The 21,092-nt window shown below is 36.6% G+C and overlaps 2 protein-coding genes across 2 annotated transcripts; both read left to right on the top strand.

The window, feature by feature from the left end:
- The first annotated feature begins 601 nt into the window (after nt 1-601).
- LOC131805871 (uncharacterized) lies at nt 602-1,346 on the top strand. The gene is made up of 3 exons (XM_059129614.1): nt 602-799; nt 860-1,165; nt 1,233-1,346. The coding sequence occupies exons 1-3, from the start codon at nt 602-604 to the stop codon at nt 1,281-1,283; spliced, it is 555 nt and encodes a 184-aa protein (XP_058985597.1). The 3' UTR covers nt 1,284-1,346.
- A 74-nt stretch (nt 1,347-1,420) lies between these two features.
- Nucleotides 1,421-15,756, top strand: LOC131800579 (intermembrane lipid transfer protein VPS13B-like). The gene is made up of 12 exons (XM_059129613.1): nt 1,421-2,360; nt 2,424-2,495; nt 2,543-3,625; nt 3,887-4,976; nt 5,043-6,536; nt 6,604-6,760; nt 9,724-11,000; nt 11,473-11,558; nt 11,619-13,133; nt 13,196-13,350; nt 13,422-15,206; nt 15,272-15,756. Exons 1-12 carry the CDS (start codon nt 1,421-1,423, stop codon nt 15,509-15,511), a joined length of 9,894 nt encoding a protein of 3,297 aa, XP_058985596.1. The 3' UTR covers nt 15,512-15,756.
- The last annotated feature ends 5,336 nt before the right edge of the window (nt 15,757-21,092 follow it).

The following is a 21,092-nucleotide window of genomic DNA, read 5'->3' as shown; positions in this document are numbered from 1 at the left end:
GCCAGCCATGGTTGATGTCAATCCACATAAAGTGTTGATGCGAAAACTAATTAATATCTCCGACTTGACCATATGTTTGGACAAACGTAATTCTGCTGGCCAAATTGATGTTTGCCAGGAACCGGTCTTGTATAGGTGAGTATTTGAAGTACCTGTTTTGGAATACATTAATAATGCGTATTTAACTTTATTAAGATGCACTTTAGAGATACGATTTCTGCGCAAATATAACAGTAGCTCCCTAGCTACCAGCAGTATAACACGTATAGGAATTTTACACAGGCCCTTGGATTAAATTGTCCTCATTGCAAATTCCAATGCTGATGCGCCTTATCAAATTCCTTACGTCATTGTCAGGAGACAGCAGTACGGACGATGATTTGTGTTGCTCGAATAAGGAACGTGTTGCCGACAGGGCAACGGACGCATCAGGATCATCATATTATCATGGCATGGAACTTATTACCCAGTTTTACGTTCGAAGAACCCGATGAAGTTGACAGTGGCAGTGATGATGTCCCCGGGACCATACAAAAGACGTGGCTTTATATTGAGAGTTGAATTTTACATTAAAAAATTCCGAATTCATTAATGATGCATAATGGGAGGCATAAAGCGTATCCGTTATACACCAATTGTACGTTTTACTTTTGGTGGTTTGTATTTTGAACGAGTGGCTGTGAAAGAAATCGATTGGTGCAGCACCAAAGCCGGGTTATCTTCGATATATGTTGAACCTTTGGGTCAGTACCGTACCGAAGATACACCGGAATCCTTGGCATTGTTGGAAACGTCACCAGTAAGTAAAAAAAATTATATTTATCATTAATGTTAATGTTTATGTTGTTACAATTTTCAGTATACCAATATGCGTTCCTTCATAGACAAATCACTGTTCGATGAACAGTGTATGATTGCAGATCGTGGCTGGGGTGTCACAAATTATGATGACTATGTTACACGCATCACAGATGACTATCTGATCTTTCGTAGCCCTGTATTTGCTTTAGATATTATAACATATCGCTCGCCAACAGGATATTGTGAATCTAAAGATGCCAATATTACCACAAATATTAGCGGAAAGAAAATCCCTGATATACACAAGCAATGTCGTCTCTTATCCTCGGGCATTACATTTCGTTTGAATGAAACATTTATGCAGGTTAAAAATATAATACAACATTTCATAGATTTATATGATTCATCAATTGCATATTCATCAAATGCAGAGAAAATCGAAATACATGATACAAGTACAACAGCCAAATCAAAGGCTATAGCAACATACCATCAAGATTTGGCTACGGCAGGAAATGAACCTTCAGAAACGCATATTGGTGGTGGTGGGCGAAGTCAGAGTGTCACAGATGGTTCACCAAAACTACATCCTCCCTTGGTAGAGGACTATGATGCCCTCATGCAGGGTGTGCCTTTGTGTAGATATAAAATAGACTTGAAATATATGCAAGTGGAAATATTTGCCAAAACAGAAGCACCCCTGCAAAGCAATCGACCACACAGGCGTTTACCGTCAGCTATTAAAAATTCCCTGCCTTTTCTTTTGGTAAATTTTGATTTAATTGAAGTTAATCTAACCACGCCTATAAATCCAGACAAATTAGTGCATACAACATGTCAACTACCAGATAAACCCCAGGAACTACTCAACGCCTGTTATGATAATTATGAACTGAATGTTATGGACTTAACACTGAGTCTAATGGCGCCTTCCAAGGACACATCCATACGTCTAATAACTATACCTAAACTAAATATGAGCTATGGCAAATTATTGCAACCGCACCATTGGAAAACCGATGAAGTTTCCATTAAAAAATTAGATTTACAATGTGATCATATTAAAATGGAATTTTCGAAAAGAGAGTTATTTGCTTTACTGTATTTGTATGACAGCCTGTGGAGATATCGTCCAGAGTTATTGATCAAAATATCGACAATTTTGAATCATCCCTACGAAATGGCAGATTCCACAGCATTGAGTTGTTTATTTAGCAAACTACAAGTTAAACGACGTTTCTATCACACCTTTGACATATGGAATGCTCATTTACAAGCCGTCAATTCTGATGTATTATTGGAAAGAAAATCTGTTCAGTTGCAACGTTATAACATATTCAATACGACAGCTAAGATTCACAACAACCAAAGTAAATGGCTGGAAATCCACATACAATACCCCGGACTCTCTGGAGAAACGAAAGCTGGAAAAAGAGAAACGAAAGAAGCTGATAAAATGGCAATTGGCATATGGATGGAAAAGTTCTATTTGAATTGCAATAAACAGTTATTGGATTTTCTTTCATTACTTTGCAAAGAAGATGAACGCTTCAGTAGAGGTAAATCGATTAAAATGTCTGATTGCTAATAAAATTACCCATATTGTTTTTTTATTTTTTTAGAGTTCTCTGTCGAAACTGAATTACAGAGCCAAACAGTTCAAAATCCTCCCGTTCCTAGCAGTCAACACACCAGTTCAGCCCATTCAACAGCATATCAAACAAATCCTTCTATGCCACAGGTATTGGTAGAAAATCATCACGCAATTCAAATTCTCTGCGAAAAATATCCCATCCGGAAGAGACAATACACTGTAGCTCGGAAAAGGATGAACGAATCGAATACACAACAACGGATCCTCTTTTAACCGAAGAAATCAAAGCCGACAGCATACCTAAGGAAAACAAAGAGACAGATGAAGAAAAAATTAAAAATTATTTCAAACAATTTAATACGATTATAATTTACATGGAAATAGCACAAAGTCAAATGGACATAACAAATCACAAACACTTGTCTAAGGATAAAGTCGTGGACTATACACGTTTTACTTTACCCCGTATAGTTTTGAAATCCTCATTCGCCGAGTATATTACACGTTCTAGTTTGCGTTTAAAGGTGAATCCGCCGCTGAACACAAAGACCACCTTTAATTGGACAATACAATTTCTAGATTTGTCTATAGAGACCAGTATAAACGATCAGCTTTTTGCTGTATTGCAGCCATGGCAAACAACGGTTACCGTGGCCATGAACAAACGCAAACAAAATCCAACAATACCCACAAATCTTTCACAATATACTTCACCGACTTTTAAATCGAATCAGCAACAGCAGTCATCGCCACGCAGTAACAAGCCAAAATCAAAAAATCCCATCTCGGATCATGCCTCAAAATCTCACGAAAATTCTTCGGTTTCATCCGGCTCATTAAAGGAAATATTTTCGGGCAGTGAACATTGTAAAGACTCATCATCGGCCACACCATCATTGCCAAAAGTTGGCACAAAGCCAGCTGGAAATGCCGAAGGTTTCCCGAGTGGAGATAAAGTGGTGGAATTAATATGTTTAAATTTACATTTGGATTCCTCCACCGTATATATGTATGCCAATAATATAAATACCTTGCAGAATCATTTTCAACATTTTATAAATGTTTTGGATTTGGCATCTGTAATATTTGTTGCCAAGCGGGATACAGCAAGTGCGAGGAGCAATAAGCAACCAGTTAAAATTCTTACCCTAACTGAAGATCATCATCATATTAAAGAGTTTATGGATCTCGATTCGAACTCGGATATTTCTTCAAAGCCAGCAAATGAGTGTAAGTAGTTGTCAAAGCTGAACTATAGGGGCTATTTCTTGGTAGATTTGGAAAAGTATGCAATACTTTTTGCATGCAAGTCATAAAACTTAAACGTCAAAAGGCCATTGGACACAATCTCTATAGTGTTGCATAGAGCAACAAAAGAAGAAGACGCTAGCTTTTGTTCCCAAGTCTTGCGTTCTGCATTTTTTCCGTAAAATACATTTTAAAGAGATCTTAATTGATAAACCTCAATTTTCTTTTTCTTTTCTATTTTAGATAAATCACTGCTGAACAAACTCTCCCTTTTCTGCCAATGGACGGTGACAAAAATCATAGTTGAAGTGGTCAATTCTTTCGAGCAGCCTCAACGTAGTAAAATCGTTTTGGAACTTGAAGATTTCCTTTGCACTGTCGATCAGGGACAAGATTTTACAAAATATACTAATAAAATAGGAAATTTCAATCTAAATTATTATAATCAAAAGTCGCCGAATGAATGGTTGGCACAGGAGCGTATTCGAGTCCGTATGATTGCCGAAACCACCGATCTTCCGTTTTTAAATATTGTCATTACGAAGGTGTGCTTAAGAGATTTCTACAAACGTATTGGTGTTAAACGTAAAGGAGAAATGGATCGTTTTATAAGTGAAATAGTTGTCATAATGCAGGCGATGGAAATCATTGTGGACTTTGATTGTTTACAAGAGTTTTTGGAGCCTTTGTGTGCATTGATATGGGAAAATGCGAGTGATGAAGAGCGAAACTGTCAGCAAGACAAAAAGCACAATAACCCGACCATTGTAAAAGCTGCCGACTTGCCCCTAGTCCACTTTGATAGCAAAGGCATAACATGTTATTTTCCCTTAGCGAATCTAATGCAACAGCAATGCTCAGTATTAATATGTAAAATTGATAGTATTAATGTTACGCCCAATTTGCAAAATCCCCTGCAGCGTAAACCACAGAGGCCAGATGTTTATGGTAAAGCGGCCTCAATGGGTATTTTAAGTATACCGGGATCAATGGTGGAAGATCGTCAATATGAATTGACTCTGAGAAAGTTTTCGGCAGCCTCTGGCAATTGGCATGAAATTTTAACACATATGCGTAATAAGGATCATAACTTTCACACAAATCCAGCTGTGGAGTGGAACAATCCCGAACGTAAACAATCATTGCGTTTGGCTGAAATATTTAAAAATTTTACACTCATTGTTATTTATGCCCCAAATATTGTTTACAACAATATACTTATATGCGGAGAGGCTTTAGAGTTTAATTGTTCATCGGATATGGTTACCAATATTAGTACAGATCAGTTGCAAATGTTTGCGAGTCATTGGCGAAAATACCAACAAATATCCGAGTAAGTATTCCTATTTTGCTCCATAAAATATAAAATGAGCAAAATAATAGAATATTTACATTTCAGGTCGATACGTAATATATGCAATAGAAAATTGAATTCCTCTGCAAGACGTTTAACGCCACATTGTAAAATACAAATGGAATCTACGGCAAACATAGATCATTTAAATATGCGCATAATGAAGACAGAGAAGCAGAAAAATGTTGTAAATACATCAGAAATTCGACGTTTTAGCCGCTTGGGATCAGCATCACAATTCGAATCGATTGATGAAGACGGTGAACCTCAAATAAAAACAGATTCTGGTGTACAGTCGTTAAATTCCAAACCATCTGTGACTCACTCATTAACAACAAAAGAAGTATTAAAGACTCAAAACAATACCCACATTCCATTGGATAAATTTCCACCAATCTATCCACCCATAAAAACCCATACTGTTATTGGCAACAAAAGAAATCTTCCCAAATCTATATCATTGTTGGCCGGGGTATTTACATTCAAAATATACGACTCATCTCGTACACAGGAAGGACATGAGCTATCACTGGAAAATAATGAACCATTGGGCAAGCCTTTAATGTCCATGACAATTTCACAACCAAGTTTTATGGTTGCCCAAAATATTTATGATTCTGTGGTAAATTTTTCGGTATTCAATTTAAAGTTATTTTTGCCACAGATTCATAACTGCAACTGGTCTTCGGGCAATTTTGCAAGCCCATCACCCCCCGTAGAACAGTTTTGTGAAGCCATAATTGATACAAAACCTGGGGAATTAAGTTCAACCGGAATACCACCGGCATTGTTGACATACAAAGCCAGTCAAACCAAATTGAAAATGCTGGAAATCGATATTGATTTATCGAAACCGCTGGTCATAACCTTAAGTCAATCTTACATAGAGGAAATGTGTAAAAATCTTATGATAATCTACAATTGTATACACACGAACACAGCTACAACTTTGTGTAATTTCCAACAAGGACCCGTACATCGTCTATCCAAAATTATGCTTATGAAAACCAATACTTTAAACGCCGATCGTTTAAATATTAAGTGTAATAATATTGGACTCAAGCTAACCAATCACACCGATTACGAAACTAATTTAAATCTCAACGAACTAAAAGTTAATTTAAAGTATTTAACACGACCCGAAAAGTGTTCTGTAAAATATTCATTGGCCGCTGTATATTTACGCACAAATCGTAAAATTTTCCTACATCCCATGTCGTTGAGGGGTTCCATTGATTTTGTTAGCGAACCCTGGAATCGTTTACCCTTGATCAATGTTATTTGTAAATTTAATGTTATACAAATCGATTTGGGAGTTTCAATTCTAAAACAAATGCAACAAGCCTTAACGGATTTGTCCTCAATAGCTGCATATGCTCAAAAACAATTGCAACACTTCCAAGCTTTAAATTTACATGAAAACTATGGCCGCGAAATAAATCGTCAAGTTTTGCGTCAACTTAAGTATCCGAATATAAATTCATTTATTAAAAACAACAAGAGTCTGAAACGAGAAGAATTTTATCAGGACGATTTAAGGTATGTTCGAATGTAATGTGCTATTGTCTATGGTTGTGTGAATTTTGTATTGTATTTTTGTTTGTAGAGCTGGTGCTTTCCAATTTGTGGAACTAATGTCTGATGCAGTACTTCCATTGCCCTATCAAGTGCAAATTATCAAAAAGGACTATGGTATTATTTGCTGGCGTTATCCACAGCCAAGAAAAATGTGTAAAATACACATATACCCAGTGCCAATGGCGGTAAGTTAGCGACATTTGATTGAAAGTTTACATGAGTTCGCTATTTGTGGAAGATGATAAAGGGGAAAAAATGATTTGTTGTTGTAGCATTTCATATTGGCATTTGTGCCGAATTAGTTTCGATGCTACTTACAAATGAGTTGGTTACTAGCCTAGACTAAAAATGTGTATGTAGGCGCAATTCATTTTTTCTTTTCTATCAAAGGGTACCAAATCAGTTTCTTTTTGACCGCAACAGCCTTCCCGACTTCGAAAATATATATTCATTATCCTAGAATTCAATTTATTAATTTGTCGATGTCATCGCGTATTGTACAGTTTATAGTACAGGGTGAGATAAAAAAACTGCAACAAAGTCAAACGCCATAATTTTTACCTTTTTATATTCTTCACCATACTATGGAGGGTATATTAATTTTGTCATTCCGTTTGTAATTCCTCGAAATACTCATGTCAGACCCAACAAAGTATATATATTCTTGATCAGCGTAAAATTCTAAGACGATTTAGCCATGTCTGTCTGCCTGTCTGTCTGTTTTAATCACGCTATCTTTTGATCAAATTGAAATAGAAGGCTAAAATTTTGCACACATGTTTATTTTGCCAGTAGGTAAGTTAAGTTCGTAAATGGGCCATGTAGGTCCAAGTTATCATATAGCCCCCATAGAACGGTACCTCCCCATATTCGGTATTTTGATGATTTTAGCGACATTATTCACCGGAATTGTTTCAAATTTGGCATTTGAAGTTCGTAATGGATACTACAGCCTACAACAGAAAATTATCTGTGCAGGTTCACGTCTTTGTATAGCCCCCATATAACGGTACCCCCCGACATTCGGTTTTTTGATGATTTTAGCGACATTATTTAACGGAATCGTTCCAAATTTGGTATTTGATGTTCACAATGAAAACTACATCCTAAGTCAAAAAATGAGCCATGTAGGTCCACGTCTTCATATAGCCCCCATATAATGGTACCCCCCGATATTCGGTATTTTGATGATTTTAGCGACATTATTTAACGGAATCGTTTAAAATTTGGTATTTGAAGTTCGTGCAGCATAAAACAGAAAATGGGCCATGTAGGTCCACGTCTTCGTATAGCCCCCATATACCGTACCCCCCGATATTCGGAATTTTGATGATTTTAGCGACATTATTTACCGGGATTGTTTTAAATTTCGCATGTGAAGTTCGTAATGAATACTTCATCCCATGCCAGAAATTTGTCTGTGCAGGTCCACGTCTTCGTATAGCCCCCATATAATGGTACCCCCTATATTCGGTATTTTTATGATTTTAGCTACATTATAAACAGATTTTTCTTTAAGTTTCGCATTTAAATATTGTAATAACTTATGACAAAAGTTGCCTGTGCAGGTCCACGTTGTCATATAGGCTTTCGGTATTTTTAAGATTTTAACAGAATTTTTAATGGATTCTATTTTTTTTTTTTTTTTGGAAATTGCCAAATTTGTACAGAATGGTGGAGGGTATTAAAAGTTCCGCCAGGCCGAACTTAAAGCTTTTTTACTTGTTTTTAAATTTTATTGAATGAAAGCAAAAAATGTCGGTATTAGCATCAAATTTTAGAATAAGTTTAGAATTGGTCTCCTTTGGCACGAATTATGGCCTTCAAACGGTCAATGAAACCGCCACACGCTGCCCGAATGTTGCTCGGCGGTATTTTGACCCATTCCCGTTACTTGAGGTGATCGACACTTTGGTAGTTGTTAGTGCCAACCTTGCTTTCCAAAATGCTCCAGACACAATAGTCCAATGGATGGTATCCGGAGATTTTGGTGGCCAAGCTGCGCTCGAAATGAAGCGAGGAACCTCATTTTGTAACTATTCTTGGTTGGCGCGTGCTGAGTCCTGTTGGAATGTCCAAGGTCGGCGGACAAAATGTTTGCGTACACAAGGCTTAAATACACCCTCCAGAATATTTTCGCGATAATATTCGGCATTTATTCTGATGCCATTGTCGATTAATATGACCGGAGAGCGACCATCGGCTGTTATGGCGGCCCAAATCATCATGGCTGGCGCTTGTGTTCTGGTGGTCAACCGAAGGTGCACATTTTCAGCTTACCTTTTTGGCAAGTAAACACGATCATTTTGTTTGTTTTCAAACTGCCGGACAACGAATGTTTTCTCATGGGAGAAAACCAAATTCTGCAGTTCACCACTTTTGGCCAAGGAAGCAACTCTTTAGATCTTTTGAAATTTTGGAATTTCAATGGCTTTATCCCGAGCTCATTTTTCAATATTTGCCGAATGGAATATTGCGATTCAGCTCACTAGCCATTTTTCGGCCACTGCGACGCCTGTTTCGATCAAGTCGCTTCTTCACTTTTCGAACCATTTGTTTGTTTTCTTCCGTCCACTTTCTTGACATCGGGCTACGTTACCAGTATCACAGTAACGAGCGATGGTACGAGACACAAAAGATTTATTCACATTTAAATGCTGGAGTGCTCTGACGATAGAAACTTGTGGTTTTCCAGCCAAATGTAAAGAAATCACACTATCACGCTTGAATTCCATCACGAATAACTTTTTTTCTGGAAAATTATCAAAGTAAAATGCTTTTGTACGCTTGTAACCAATATAATGAGCTGTCACTGGAATAATTTTAACAGCTGTCGGACGAGTGCTTAAGAAAGCAGTCTTAAGTTGGTTGCAGTTTTTTCATCTGTATGGCTAAGGATGGTTTAGGATGGCTAAGGATGGTTTTCAGTTTATAAATATTAATATATTAACTAAATGATTTTCACTTTTCACACATGATAGACATCTGCTGAACAGAATTTTCCGAAAATAGTTTCTTTCTATACATTTTTTAGTCGATAGTACTAGAGTTGCATTTGGTACCTGGAAAGCGAATTATTAATATGTATATGCTATTGTAGTACTCATACGCCTCCCTGATATCTTATATCTCGTCATTTTATTTACAGGTCTCTAATCCAATACACATACGATGTCGTATGGAATATTTTAGTGAGGTGCATGAACAATTTCTACATTTTTGTGATTTTTGGCTTTCGGAAACCAATTCCAAAGAAATTAAATTACCCGAACGTGAAATTTGTGCCACCATATGGCGGGTGGTAATTTTACAATCGCTGGTTTCCGTCGATGGCGAATGTTTCGATACCAGTGAAGAAGATGAAGAATTGCAATCGATTTCGAATATGAACATTGAAGAAGTATTGGGCAAGGGTCGCAAAGATTCTGATTTTATGTTACATCCAAAAGTATTAGTTGCCTGTATGCGGGTAGACACAACATTCCAATCAAAATCGGTGCCGAAAATACAAACATTGTTAAGTTTCAATACGGTATATGTGAACCTGTTGAATAAACCCAACGATAATGATGAATTGCCGGTCACGTTGAGGAATTATCATTTGGCCAATAATTTAAAAATATCCCAAGCCTTTTTGGTGTTCTCTCTACAAAATATTAAAATGCATGGCGTTGTTTATAGCCGTCAGAAATACAATGCCAATGTGTCGCTGACGGCCCACATTAAATATTTGGACTATGGATTTTTTAATATGTTGCCGTTGCTGGAGGAAACAACTATTCAGACATATTTGGAAATGGATCAAAAGAAAAATATCGTAAACGTTAATTTCGTATGTGATCGTTTACGTTTCAATTTGGGTCCATCGGTGCTGCATACCCTGCTGTCGTCCAAGCAACATTGGGAAGAATGTCTGGATAAGAATGAGCGGCGTGTACATCATGTTCTAATACCGAAATGTATTGTGGTAAATCGTACAATGACCGCCATGGCTTTCGGCCAGTCCGGTACACACGAACGCATACCATTAAGTCCCAAAGAATGCTGTATGTATTCTTTTCGCAGTGATTGCAGTAGTCAAGATTTAACTTTGTATATATCCGATGAGGAAACCAACACTGTGGATACATCCGAATCAATACATATTCCATTTAAATTCGATAACGAAACAATGTCACAAACATTCTGCATTGGACAAAAGTGCATTATAATTAAATCGAAAAAGTTATCCGGTTCGCAAATATGTGTCTTGATTCAGGGCCAAATTGAGTTGATTTCAATGGTTGAGCATAATCTGCGTTTGGAATTTCGCCAAGAGGGAAAAGTGTACGATGAGACAAATAAACCATTGGAATATTTTATCGAGCGGAATGGCAGAAATTCATTTTATTATAATGTCAATCGCAATACGAATATAAGCATGAGGTAAGTGATTGGTTTGAAATAAATTTTCTAAGGTTCAAATAGTTTGGAAAATTTAAATGTAAAAATGTAAAAATGTTCTTAATTCTCGTTGTGTGTGTTCTTGTAATCCATGCATTTTGGGTTTCAAGTGTGTGTGTGTGAGTGTGTTAAAACTACAGATGACAATGGAAAAAGATTCCGATGTATAATTCAACCCTAAGCACTCTAATGTGAAAGAAATTCGCATAGATGCACTGGTGAATTGTTATTGGTATTCAAAAAAATTTCGCAATGCAAGAATTTAGGCTCTTTATAAAAACATTTATAAATATGTGAACATAATCAAGATCATGCTTCCTTTGGATCGATATAAAGACGCAAAGCACGTCTGTCCATTTACTGGAGAGAGATGTTTCTTACATTCAGTCCCGTCTAAGGATTTCTAACAGAAAAAACATTAACTTCAATTTTTTTTATTATTGTTATGTTTCAGATTAAGATTAGCAGATAATAAAGTGAGAGCCCGCACCGGAGATATACCACTGAAAATGAACAAAAAATTACCTTGGTTGGTTAAAGGTGAGACTAAAATTGTCCATGTTTAAAATTAGTTCATTAATTTACTCTTCCTTTTTGTAGTTCCGGTCACTAATAATGAATTCATCAGCTTTTGGGTAAGAATTTTGCGAGAAGATATAACCACTTTATCGAACGATTCGACGTATCCACAAAAAATCCTAATTACCATTTGGCCAATCTTCGAAATAACATCCAAGTTAAATTGTGCCATTCAAGCAAAGGAAGTAACTACCGGACAAGAATTTAGTTTATTGGGACAGGGAGGACAATATATTTTGGATGCATCAGCTACACATTTAACAGAACATCCGCTAAAATTCAACTATGAATTTCCATTGAGTGCATCATCACAGGATAATTATACGCTACGTTTAAGATCGTTGGATTGGCAAAAATTCTTTTGGTATGATGAACACAAATGGACGATAGAGAATGCATTAAATGTTTTGGCAAAACCTTTGGCCAAGAATTGGCCTTTAGAAAATGAAGAAGAGTTGAAGGTTAAACGCATTTCACAAAATTTCGCAGAAAGTGATGTAATATATAATACTCAAGTGAGCAGAGAATTTTCATGTACTCTCAATTTGGAGGTGGCGCCTTGGGGAATGTTTATAAATGGCACAGGCGTGGAGATACAATTAAAGCAATTTGAGGCGTCAACGCAACAGGAAACCAAGCAAATTTCAATTGGTGCCAATCAACTGGAAATGTTGTTTAATATTTCTCAAGGTTTTGTTATTGGCATTCGCCATGATGCTTCATGGAATTATTCGTTGCCAATATTTTTTGAAAATGCCCTGTCTAATCAATGCAAACGTTATTATGTTTTGACAGAGGGAGATGTCACCGATATTGTCATCCTTCGAGACAAGGAGGTGTTCAAATTTGTCTTAAAACTAAACACTGAAAATAATTGTAAAATTTTGAAATTAAGTTCTAAATTTGGTGTAGTAAATTATACCAAAATACCACTTTATCTCTTGCCATTTGCCATGGACCACAAGGAGAATGTAATGCGTTGCAATATCCAGAGATTAAATGAAAAAGCTCCTAATATACCGGTTAACCCAACCTACAAATGGTATAGCAGTATTGGCCTATCGCTGACCACTTTTTGTGATATCAATTTTGAGAGTGCTTCACGTTCAGTGGATACAGCTTTTGTATATTTTGTGGTAATTAAAATGGAAGAAGATGCGGATATTTCAATACCCATACCACTGGCATTGCCGTTTAATAGAAAATGTGTGAGTGTACAGCGCGGAAATGAATCATTTGCTTTGATGGTTTCACTCATCGAACACGAGGGCTTATATTATTTAAGTATTACGGAAGACCCCTCACCCGCCGTTTTGGTTAACAATCAAACCGATTGTGCATTTATTGTTGCCCAAACTAATGCCTCGGAAAATAGTAAAGTTTCTTCAACCACTCCTGAATATGATGGCAAACACTTGGAATGGTATCACATGATACCGAAGCAAAGCAAATGTTACTACACACCACCTGAGTGGTACATTCGATTTCCTGAAGTCGATTCCACGTTGTGTAACATCACTTTGGCATTGTATGATGGTAAGTTAGATGAATTCCATTTGGAGAATTATATTTTTTACCTATTAAAAATTGGTTCACAGATGCCTCCACTAAGAAGACCATTAAATGGTCAAAGCCAATTCGTTTGGACAAGACATGGAAAAAATTCCTGCATATTCCGGGACATGGGGATGTTAAGGTTATAATCTGTGATAAACATCGAGTAATACGGCTAAATATTTATTACATATCTCAGGTAAGATAGAATTAGTGGCAAATTAAACTGAATGTTATTTTTTCAATACAATTTAAATTTCATATTTTTAGCAAATGGAATTTTCGGTTAAAGATTTACGTTTGCGGTTGTCTACTACGGAACCCAAGTCAATAGACTGTTCTGGAAATAAAGAATACAAAAGTACCACAGACACAACAATTACTAAACTATATACAGAAACTCCACAATTCTCCAAACCCGATGTATGCCATCATTTTCGCAATGAATGTACACCTCGACCGGATACCAAACTTCGACTTTTCATTAAGGAGATAGTTCTCAGTCTTCATACGGACAGCGCCCAAAGGCAATATATGAAACAAGAAGTTGTCAGTTTATATGCGGATGATTTTGCGATGGCCTACGATGACTCGGAAGATGAACGTCTCCTGAATGTTGTAATACCTAACCTACAAATTGACAATCAATTGTTCTCAACCGGAAAATATGATTTTCCCGTCATACTGTGTGCCCAAGAGTTGTATCAACGTAATGATCTCTTGCCTGAACCCTATTATCTGGGAAGCTATTATAAATATCTAGCTGAGAAATCTCCCATGATAAGCTTGAAGCTTAAACTCTTTGAAGATGAATTCAAAATATGTTCCCTAAGGTGTCATTTTACTCCGGTGCGGGCTTACATAGAAGATGCGTACATTACGGATTTCTTGGATGCCCTAGTTGAGTGTGAGCCATCCAACTGTGCCTATCGTCCAAAATCGAAAATGGAACGCATTGAACTGATTGGCAATCAATTGTGTATACCAAATGATGTTGCCCGAGCTGCCTTGTATACAGCTGAGCCTTTACAATTGAGATATTTTTGTATCGAGCCAATGAGCGTTTTACTATCTGTACACACCTCTGTACGTTTGTATATCGCTTTGGATCACTCCCCATTGTCATTCTCGTCATATGAACGAAGCCATTTGCTGACTATGCCCATGAAATTTGGCCAAAATTTGGGCATGCATTACTTGTCGGGTGCTATTTTTGGTGCTGGCTGGGTTGTGGGTTCTTTGGAAATTCTTGGTAGCCCCAGTGGTTTGGCAAGATCAGTTACCACCGGCCTGAAAGATTTTGTTTCCTTGCCGGTGAGGGGTCTTTTCCGTGGCCCATGGGGCTTTATAGTTGGTATAACACAAGGCTCCGCTTCATTGCTGAAAAATGTAACGGCTGGTACCGTCAATTCAGTAACAAAATTAGCTGCCTCGGTGGCCCGAAATTTGGATCGTTTGACATTGGATGAGGAACACATAGAACGAACAGAGGCTCTTCGCCGTTCTAGGCCACAAGGTTTTACGGAAGGTCTCTCACAAGGTATGACCGGTTTGGGGATTAGCATGCTGGGAGCTGTTGGTGGTTTGGCACATCACACTTTAGAGGCTCGTTCCACGGTGGAAGTTTTTACTGGTCTTAGTAAAGGTTTGGTGGGAGCATTTACCAAACCCATTAGTGGTGCTGCTGAACTTTTGGCCTTGGCTGGTCAAGGCATGTTGCAGACGGTGGGATTCAATGCTATGCCAAAACAAAGGTCACCATCCACATTACGAAATTTGTCACTGGAACCGTCCGGTTATCGTACATGGAAGATATTACCCATTGAAATGTCATGTGATCAGATTTTATTCTATCACGATGTAACCCTGAGTGATGAAGATCACCTAAAAAGAGGTTATGTTTTTCTAACCTCAAGAATTTTTGCCATTATTGAGGCGGAGGCAAGTAGATTGCTGTTTGCCTTACCTCTAGACAAGGTGCAGGTTACGGCAGATAATAATGACAAAACCAAATATTATGTGCGACTCACAAAGGAAAGAGAAGATATGGAAGAGGTAAGCTATATTGAACATTTATATTTTCTCAATAGTATGCTAAATGTTTTTGTTTTATTTTTCAGGACGCCGATTTTACCAATGAACGTATTATGAATTTCCTACACACCTCATCCATTAAAATTACTTCAGATTCTCTGTTCTCCGATTTGTTGCATACCTCCAACGAATCGAATGATTTAATGCATAGCACATCGAATTATAAACGCTCACAAACATTGGATTGGACATTTTACATAAGCGAACATTTGGGTGAATATATTTTACGCTATTTTAAAATTCTAAATTCCAAATATCTAAATTAACACAGTGCATACACATATTATCATTATTATTGTAATAGTAGAATGTAGAGAATTCAAAATTGCTCTTTTTCATTATTGAATTTTAAAAAAGCATAACAAAAAGACATATTTTGTAATAAGTGTTTTGTTTTTGTCTAACGATTATCTGGATATAAGACTGTATTTAATTTATTGTATATAATGATTTATATACAAAGACACTGTAATACGATTTTGTTCATAATATATAAAAACTTTTTCATAGATTTCGTATTGGCATTTAGATGAATTTCAGCAAAAACATCAACTTTTGATCTCAATAAATAGCTTCGAACGTACATATATGTGGGGTCAGATGTCAAATTCGCCGTAAATTTTGAACAAACCCAGCTGTAATTTGCAGATTCAGCGGAATGATAAATTAAATATACTCTCCACACTATGATTGAGGATATAAAAGAGCATATCAATTAAAAAAAAAAAAAAAAAAACAAAAAATTGTCACTGTTATGGGCAAATAGTACGAGGCCTTTTGTTCTCAAAATCTTGAAAATTCCTTTTTGATTTTATATTTTAATTATGTGGAATATTGCCGTTTAAAGCCTTAAATTATCTAAAAATTAAACTTCGTCACTGTCTCATCGTGTGGAAAGCCTTTTGTTCCCACAATTTGCAATCGTGTTGATTTTTATGTAATGTGTTCATTTTAAAGCTTCAAATTCTTTGCATTAAATGAATTTACGTTAATAACTATTGGTTCAATTTAAAAAACTACACGTATTAAGCATTCCGAGTAACAAATACATTTCATTTTCTTCTTTCACATAAAGAGCTAAAAAAATGCAATACACGTTTCACACTACTCTATAATGGCATAGCATCAAATGTTGCGAAATTAAAGGTGAAAGTGCAAACATCTAACTAATTAGTATCAAACGTTTTTACCAAACAACATTGTGGTTTATTTTGGCAACTACTTGACTTCAAAGCGATATTAAAAACACATTATATTTTGTTGCATGGAATTCAATGATGATATACGCTCATCTAGTTGGTGTTGATTTGAATGTTAAAAAATGCTATCCTTAGTAATTAGGGAATTTAAAACAGTCCACTAAATATTTTAGAACCTACAGTAGAATTTTATAGAACCATTTGGCTTGCTACGATTCCGTTTAATAGGAATTTTAAATCTATTTTTAAAAGGATCTAAAATACATCATTATTGGGTCGCTTGAGAGTTAAAATTTTCGTCCAAAATAATTATTGTATTGTTATCCGTAATATTGCCGAAGACATTATATCTAAAATGCAAGAACTACAAAAATTTTAATAAATGTGGAAGTTTTCCCTTCCCTTTACTCTTAATTTAGGTTACTTTACGATGTAAATGTGTCTTCTGTTTTTATACCCTTCAAAACTAAATTTGTTCGGGCCAACCAGTTTTAAACACCTCGAAATATTAGTCAAAGACGTAGAAAGGTGTATACTGATCTTTCATTTCTCGCCGAGCTGAGTCGATCTAGCTATGTGTATCTGTCCATGTCACGATACAGGTCGCAATTAAGGATCGATCTTTCTTAGGTCAGAACAGAAGTTTTTTGTTTTTGAAGATGATGGCAAAATATTTAGGGGTTGAAATGAATCAAAAACAAAAAATTTCTTGATTTTGCAGTGGCTCTATGACCACAATTAAATACTAATCGACCCGGAATTTTTCATGCGGCTAGATATTAGGGCTATTAGATGGTCATCGAATAATATTTAGCGGGTGAAATAGAATTCCGTTAAAAATTCTGTTAACATATAATAAAAATGCCGAATGTAGCCGTTTATTTGGGTCTTAAAAAAATCAATGATTAATGTAGCTAAAATCATCAAATAACGAATATCGGGAGGCACCGTTATATGGGGGCTATACGAATACGTGGATTGGCACAGACAATTTTCTCTCATAGGCTGTAGTAGTGCCAAATTTGAAACAATTCCGTTGAATAATGTCGCTAAAATTATCAAAATACCGAATATCGGGAGGTTCCGTTATATCGGCGCTATATGTTTTTGAAAATCCCCGAGTGATCCACTAGAATTAAATGCATCCTCAAGATGTCACTGTGTGATGTAGTTTTTGGTTTTTTTTATGAAAAGCAGGCAGGTCAAGCGCAAACAATCAATGGTGTTCGGTATTGTAAAATGATAATCATTTTTTTCTTACCTAGAGTTGAAGAAACGAATGTGGAGGGTATGTGGCTTGAACAAGACGGTACTCCATATGATACAGCCAGAGAAACAATTCAATTGCTGCATCAGTCATTTCCCGGTTGTGTTATTTCACATTTTGTAGACCAGTATTGGCCACCTAGATAGTACGGTTTAACAACTTTAGATTTTTTCTTTGGGGATGTTAAAAGTCTATGGTTTATGCGAATAATTCCACGGCGACTCAAGCGTTAAAGGAGAGAATTGGGCGCAGCATTTATTCAAAATAGTCATCACAAATTTAACTAAAAGTTCGCGTGTCTGCCTGCAAAGCTCGGCGCCCATCTGCACGATACCTTTTTATACCCTCCACCAAAAAAGTATGGAGGGTATATTAAGTTCGTCATTCCGTTTGTAACTCATCGAAATAATCATTTTCTTGATCAATTTTACGCTGATCAAGAAAATGATTATTTCCAAATTCCACAAAAGGAGTCCCTTGTGAGCATTTTACCCCCTCAAAAAGAATTGTCTATATAGGTCCACGATATCGTATATCCCCCATATAACGGTACCCCCGATATACGGTATTTTGATGATTTTACCCACATTTTTCATCGGAATTGTCTGAAAATCCACACAAGGAGTTCCTTGTGTGTACTTTATACCTCGGCAGAGAATTATCTATATAGGTCCACAATATCGTATAGCCTCCATATAACGGTACCCCCCGGTATTCGGCATTTTGATGATTTTACCCACATTTTTCAACAGAATTGTCTGAAAATCCACACAAGGAGTTCCTTGTGGGTACTTCATACCTCGACAGAGAATTATCGATATAGGTCCACGATATCGTATAGCCCTCATATAACGGTACCCCCGATATTCGGTATTTTGTTTTTAGCCATATTTTTCAACGGAATGGTCACAATGGGTTCTTTGTACACAAGGGGTTCTTTGTGAGCACTTTACCCCCCGACAGAGAATTCTCTATGTAGGTTAATGATAACGTATAGCTCGCATATAACGGTACCCCGCGATATTCGGTATTTTGATGATTTGAGCCACATTTTCCAATCGTATTGTCTGAAAATCCACACACGGAGTCCTTTGTGAGCACTTTACCCCCGAAACGGAATTGTCTATATAGGTCCACAATATCGTATATCCCCCATATAACGGTACTCCCCTATATTCGGTATTTTGATGATTTTAGCCACTTTTTCCAATGGAATTATCTGAAAATCCACACAAGGAGTTCCTTGTAAGTACTTTCCACGCAGACATAGATTTGTCTTTATAGGTCCACAATATCGTATATCCCCCCACATATGTCGGCACCTTCCTTTATTAGATATTTTAAAGATTTTAAAAGAATTTTTAATGGATTTTATTTTTTTTTAATTATACCCTACAACACTATGTGTTATTATACCCTACAACACTATGTGTTAAGGGTATTATAAGTTTGATTGGGCCAGAAATTATGTAACACCTCGAAATATTGGTTTCCCATATAGGAAAGTATATATGGATCTTCCTAGCTCGCCGAGCTGAGTCGATCTAGCTATGTATGTCCGTCCGTCCGTCTGTCCGTCTGTCCATGTTAATTTGTAATCACTCTACAGTTCGCAATTATGGCCCGATCTTCACGAAATTTAGAATGTAGGTGGGGTTAATGTCAGAATAGAACCCTATTTCTTTTGGAGATGATCGCCAAATGTTTAGGGGTTGAAATGGACCAAATACTGAAAAAATGTCGGATTTTGCAGTAGCTATACAGGTCGCAATTATAGACCAATCGACGCGGAATTTCGCATTTAGCTAGAGTTTAGGGCGGGGAAGAAGCCTTCCAATTTGGGTGGTCATCGGATAATATTTAGCGGGTAAAATAGACCATGTTTTGTGTGTTGAAAATATTCAAAATTTTTCATTAAACCGCGAATATTTTAAATCCCGGCGAAATCACAAAGCCATGACAAGGTTACTTCTGATCATTACATTGATGTTATTATCCAACAAATCGGATATATTGCAAAATATGTGCGATATATTTGTTTATCAAAGAAGATGTTCTTGAAAAATCGTTTATATATCGAGAACGGCTGAACTGATTTCGACAGTTCTCATTAATTTAGAATGGCCTCTTGGCAGGAAAGAAAAAACGTCTAAAAAATCGCATAAAAATATCTCTCTAAAGATGAAAATATTGATTTTGAAATATTTTCTCATATTTTTTCAATTTTGTCATATTTTTGGCATATTTTCATTTTGAATTAAACATTTGGTAATATTTCTACAGCTTAAAAAACTAAGTAGTTAGGATATCAGGATATCATATACAGATTGCATTTATGGTCCGATCCTTATGAAATGTTGCATGGGGATAAGATGAGGGTCAGAATAGAAGCCTACTCTTTTTGGAGATAATCGCCATATTTTTAGGGGTTGAAATGGACAAAAAAACTGCAAAATTGTCAGCAAGTCGTAATTATCGCCCGATCCTCACGCGCATTTGAATGGAGGTTACCGGACATTGCAAAAGCCAAATAGTTTTGGATGGCCATCCAAAAATATTCAATGTGTGAAATAGTTTGCCAACTTTTGTAGACAAAATACGAAAATATCCATTCCAGTGACTTTTTGGAGAATTCACAAATACAGGAAAGACGCACTTCTGACTATTTCATTAACGCTGATTTCGTTGAAGAATATAGTCAAATGTCTGTATCTCATATAGATGCGTTTTAGTCAAAAACCAACAAGTAAGCTAAGGCTATAGTCGTGCGGGGCCGACCATGTGATACCCTACAACACTACAACATGTTAGAAGCCCTCTTATGTCCTAATCCATTTTGGAAGATTTCGCTTTTGAAACTATGTCAAGGAGCACTGCGCAGATATTACGCTTAGCATTTTGAACAGAGACATTGCCCAATATTTACGAACTATGTCGTGTTGTTAGTTGTTGTGCAAAAATGCTAGAATTCTTCCCTGACCTTATCGCTCTTCCCAGGCATGTCGAATGGCTTCACTTGTGTTTTAGGATTTTTTTGTCTGTTTTTGGTTCATTTGAACCATCTCCAAAAGCAGGAGGCCCCTCTGAATCTCCAAATTTAGACTCATGTGACTCATATGACTTTCTTGTCAACGATATTTGGCTGTCGTCGGATATCGCCTGTAGGTAATGCTGGAATTTTATACACAAAGTAGTTGTCCATTCTACCCAGAGTCCTTAACTCTAACTTCATGCGAGATTTTGTATCCTTTGGTTTCTACTTGTATTATAACGGCTGCAAAATCAGGAACATTTTTTGTTGGTCAATTTCAACCCCTAAATATATTGCGGACATCTTTGAAAAAGAATAGGCCTAGCCATTCTGAGCTTAACGCTACCCTT

This window comes from Musca domestica, unplaced genomic scaffold (genome assembly GCF_030504385.1).
Source record: "Musca domestica strain aabys unplaced genomic scaffold, Musca_domestica.polishedcontigs.V.1.1 63, whole genome shotgun sequence".
In the NCBI taxonomy this organism is placed as follows: Eukaryota; Metazoa; Arthropoda; class Insecta; order Diptera; family Muscidae; genus Musca; species Musca domestica.
Note: the sequence above shows the minus strand (reverse complement) of the source record. Positions and strands in the feature narration are given on the sequence as shown.